Source organism: Myotis nattereri, assembly GCF_964212035.1.
Source record: "Myotis nattereri genome assembly, chromosome: 4".
Classification (NCBI taxonomy): domain Eukaryota; kingdom Metazoa; phylum Chordata; class Mammalia; order Chiroptera; family Vespertilionidae; genus Myotis; species Myotis nattereri.
In genome coordinates, this window is record NC_138079.1 from 33152693 (window position 1) to 33157662 (window position 4970).

Below are 4970 nucleotides of genomic sequence, written 5' to 3' on the forward strand. Positions count from 1 at the left end.
TTGCTTTAATTTAAATACTTCAAAAAAGCATCAGTCTCTTTTCTGCTATGCAGCTCTTTTGCACATATTCCTAATTTCTCTATTGCCTTGGAAGTTACAGTCCAATTGGATGCTCCTTCCCTGTTCTTGTGTAAATCCTCTAAAACAGGAAGAACAAATGTCCAAAAACTATTGCCATACAGTTCTGTGAGAGACACAAATACCTGGAAGTCTCAAGACTTCAAATGTAATACTTGCTGGCCAAAGCCTAATAGGATGAGGAAATTGAGCAAATTTTGGACTTGAATTATTTTAAATATAGAATTTGTTCTAAAGATTTAGGAAGACAGAAAAGGTTGTTTTTTTTGTTTTGTTTTGTTTTTTTTTCCATATAGCTCTACTTAAATTATTGTTAGAAAAAGAACAAAATTTTTGAGTGAATAATTGTTGGGCAGGATAAGTCTACCTTATTTTCTCCCCCATTGCCCCATCAGCATTACATGTGTATAGACAGACCATCCACTGAGTTCCCAGAGTTTTTATACTCTGTCTAACTGGTTATGATGCCTACTCTCAACTTAGGTTACAGAAAAATATATCAAGTGGGGGCTTTTTTTTCAGTTTAACAAACAATAAATGGCTTCAAGTGACAGAGCTGTCTTTTCATCTTCTTAAACACAAGTGACCTTTTCATTACCAACTTTTGCAACACGGTTCTCAAAACAGCAACGCAAACATTCAAAAGGTACAGTTGAAGGGAGAGGGGAGTAAGAATACATAGCTTTGTGCAATTGCTGGAAAACAAAACAGGCATTCATCAAAAGCTGTGGTACATTTACACAGTGGAATACTATGCCGCTATTAAAAAAAAAAAAAAAAAGGATCTTTTACCCTTTGAGACAGCATGGATGGGCCTGAAGATTATTATGCTTAGTGAAATAAGCCACTCAGAGAAAGATAAATATCACTTATATATGGAATCTAATGAACCAAATGAAATATGAACAAAATAGGTCCAGAGACAGGGAAGCATGGAACAGACTGACAGATCTCAGAGGGAAGGGAGGGAGGGGGCAGGAAGAGGTTAACCAAATAACTTATATGCATATATGCGTAGTTCTTGGACACAGACAATAGTGTGATGAAGGCCTGGGATGGGGTGAGAGCCAGCTGGTGGAGGGGGTCAAAGGGGGGAAAATAGGAGACATCTATAATACTCTCAACAATAAAAATAACTTTTAAAATATTAGAGGCTGGATCTAACTATAACAAACTTTTTGATCCCGGTCAGGTCACATGGATAAAAATTTACATTCAAACGGAGCACCAAAATAACTTCCCTTCTGGAGGCAGTATAGATTTTAACCTCTTAGCAGGAGTGGCAAGGCTGAAAGAATAACTTTGGGGGGCAGAGGGCTGGAAGCTTGGAGTACTCCACAAATTTAAAGGGAAAGAAGTCAGTTTCTCTGAGACCTGTGCTGAAAAACAGGCCAGGGAGCAAATGTAACTTTGTACAAGGCTCTCAGAGACTCCCCAGAGATGAGCACCCCAAGCTAGGCTTTAGGGCCCCATTATTTGAGGTAACCGCCTCTGAAATCACAGACAGGGATAAACCTACCTGGGCCCCATCGGCTGAAAGCCCAGAATTCCTTTTTGGAAACCAAGGTTCTGGTAACTTCGTGTCCCGGATGGCCTGCAGGACAAACCCTGCGTAGTGTTAGGACGCGCTACCCAGAGCTATTCCCTTATGCAAAAAGGGCCAGGGTGGTGAATTAGGAGGAAAGAGTCTGCATCTTTGGGATAAAAATTACCCATTTCAGGTGTCTTGGGGAATGTCAGCGGGAGCCCGGCCTCACACTCGGGCCCCTCCCCCTTTGCTGCCGGACCACGCCATCCTGGCGCCTTCCGGGTCTTTCCGGCACCAGAGCCTATTGGGACCCCAGGGCGCGGCCGTGGCCAACCTAATTGTGGTCTAGCGGCGCTTCCGCGCGTCCAGGGGCCTTGGCGCAGGAAGGGACCCAGTCCGGCTCGTCCGCTGCGCCTGGTGCGCTCGGCGTCTCCAGCGGCCGGCGGGCGCCTCCCGCAGTAGGTGAGCGGCGAAGCTTGTCTCTAGACTTGCCTTCATCCGGACAGAAAGAAGTCCGCTCTCCCTCCCTCCGAGGGTCAGTTTCTTTGGTGAGTGCCGACGCCAGGGCCAGCGCGGGTAAAATCGTGCCGCACTCTCCCACTGGCCAGCCTTGTACTTGCAAATCCGCTGTAAGAGACAGCTTCTGGCCGCTTGTTTTGAATGCAAGAAAGCAAAGCATGGGCCGTGCTCGGGAGTGTTACTGTGCGAGTTCACAGGGAGAGGTGGGGATTCCCAGGGACACCACAGCCACAGCGAAAAGCAAGCCCTCCCGCCTTTCCCGCCGAGGAAACTGTGCCTAGGGTCGAGCGAGGGCTTAAATGGGAGCTGGGAAAGGAAAGAAGGGATGAGACAGGGAAAAAGTGAACGTTTCCTGGACAGGAGAGCCAGGAATTGGGACGGGGTTAGGAAAGGAGCAAAGTCCTTGAAACTTAAGTCCAAATCCCAGCAGCGGGGACAGCAGGTGGGAACCCTTACGGTTGGAACGGCGGCGGCTGGGTGTAGTTGATTTTACGTGTGGATTTTTTGCCCTGAACAGCTGAGTCTTAAAAGTTTCGCCGCGAAAATTTGGGGAGCATATGTGGGAGGCGATTGCTGGGACAAAACATTCTGAGGCCAAAGTTAGAGCCAGGGTCGCTTCTTCAGACCCGGGAAGTTTCCCGCATCCTCTTGCCCCGCCTGGGGCGCCTCCTCGTAATAGGGTTCTCCCTGCGAGGTGTGTGTGTGGGGGGGGGGGGGGGGCGGGGGGGGGAGGGGGCGAGGTCTGGAAGCCGCAGGCGGAGCCACTGAGAAAGAGAAAAAGCAGCAAGTTATCTTAAGTATTGATTCCAGAGGGTTGCGGGAGGCAACGTGGGTGGGGCGGGCCTACTGGGCGGCTGCTCCTCCATCATCATCCGCGGCAGAACTTGCACTTGATGATCTTCTTAAAGGCGTTTTGGAAGTCCTTGTTGAAGTAGGCGTAAATGACAGGGTTGAGCAGCGAGTTGGCGTAGCCGAGCCAGTTTATTATGGCGCCCAACAGACTGGGCATGTGGCAGCTGTTCTGGCAGAAGGGCAGGACCAGGGCCACGATGAAGAAGGGCAGCCAGCAGAGGATGAAGGTGCCCATAATGATGCCCAGTGTCTTCACCGTCTTCCTCTCGCGGGCCAGAGCCATTTTGCGCTTTGCCTCGGCGTTGCGCTCATTTTTGTTCTCCAAGGAGGTGGGAGCACAGGGGAGAGAGCCCGCCTCACAGGGCAACGGCAGGTGCTCTTTGGAGTGGCCCATCAGGTGCACTTCGATCACCTCCAGGGCTGCGCCATCCTCGCCCTGTCGCACCGCGCCATTGGCGCACTGACTGCCCCCGGCCTTACTCTCCACGCCCTGCCCCCAGCCTCTGCTCCCCGGCTCTCCGTTTATGCTCTTCCTGGGCTGCAGGGCTGGCGACGCCCCCAACCGGGCGTCTGCTGTCTTCTTCACCTTCTTCACTGTCTTGCGGATGCGAAAGCGCGCGGCTCGAAAAATGCGCCCATAGAGAACTAGCATGAGTAGCAGCGGGATGTAGAAAGCGCCGAAAGTGGAGTAGATGGTGTAGCCATGGTCCTTGCTGATGGTACACGCGTCGGGGTTCGAGCGGTCTTCCGGGGTGCGCCAGCCCAGCATGGGAGGGATGGAGATCAGGAAGCCAATGAGCCAAGTGAGCGAGATGAGCGCCGCGGCACGCCGGGGCGTCCTCTTGTTCAGGTAGTCGATGGGGTCCGTGATGGCCCAGTACCTGTCCAGCGCGATGGCGCACAGGTGCAGGATGGACGAGGTGCAACACAACACATCGAGGGAAATGAACAGGTCACAGGTGACCTGTCCCAGCGTCCACTTGTTGAGCACCTGGTACAGCGCGGCCATGGGCAGCACTAGCACCGACACCATGAGGTCGGTGACTGCCAGCGAGCCGATCAGATAGTTGGCCACGTTCTGCAGGGAGCGCTCCAGAGCAATGGCAGCAACTACGCACGCGTTTCCCAGCACCGCGCTGAAGATAAGGGTGCCCAGCAGCAGAGAGGTGACCACTTGGTAGCTGAAGGTCACGTCGGAGATGCCAGTAGCATTGCCGTTTGTCCCGAAGGGACCTTCGGAGGACGTAGTGTTGTTGCCCTGTCGGGGGCTGAGCACATCCATGCCTGCGCGCCCGGCAGGGGAGGGGGAGGGAGAACGAGCTGCGGGAGGATCCCTGGCCCCTCCCCCTGGGGTCGCAGCCCCTTTCTCCGGGGGGCTTTCGGGGGAGGGGATGCAGGGGCTCAAGCAGGAAGTTCTTACTGCTCAGGAGAGGGCATCTCGGAGGAACAGCTTCTAGGGCTCCGTGGGCTCCCTGGGTCCAGCGCGTTCAGGAACTCCAGGTGGGAAACGAGTTGTCCGGAGAACAGCTCCGAGGTCTCGGGGCGACAGAGAAGTGGCTGGAACGCCTGTCTCTCGCTGTTCATTTTACTTTGCCGCTGCCCAACTGCTGCCGGAGCCGAAGTCTCCCCACCAGCAAATAGTCTCCAATCCTAGAAGTGTCTGGAATATTGAAACCCCATCCTCCACGGTCATTCTGTGACCCTCCTCTCCTTGATTCTCTCCCTCCCTCCCTACCTCCCTCCCACTCTTCTCTTTTTTAAAGCCTCCCCTTCCACTCGCCTTCTCTCCACTAGCCTTCCCTTTCAGTTTCCCTCTCCCTTCTCTCACCCTTTCTTTATCCCTCTGTGCGTCGCTCAGACAGCCAGTCTCCCTCCCTCCCACGCTAACCCTCCCCTCCTAACACTTCCCCAACCCCGAGTGTCTCTTTCCTCTGGGGGCCCGCCCTCCTCTGCCTCTAGCTCAGCAACTTAGCGTTCAAGCCTCTTTCGTCCC

The 4970-nt window shown here is 53.0% G+C and overlaps 1 protein-coding gene across 1 annotated transcript; it reads right to left on the reverse strand.

Annotated features, from left to right (window-relative positions):
• Positions 1-2993: 2993 nt before the first annotated feature.
• On the reverse strand, positions 2994-4259 carry HTR1A (5-hydroxytryptamine receptor 1A; the record flags this gene model as incomplete). The annotated part of the gene is made up of 1 exon (XM_081090522.1): positions 2994-4259. One exon carries the CDS (start codon positions 4257-4259, stop codon positions 2994-2996), a length of 1266 nt encoding a protein of 421 aa, XP_080946648.1.
• Positions 4260-4970: the final 711 nt, after the last annotated feature.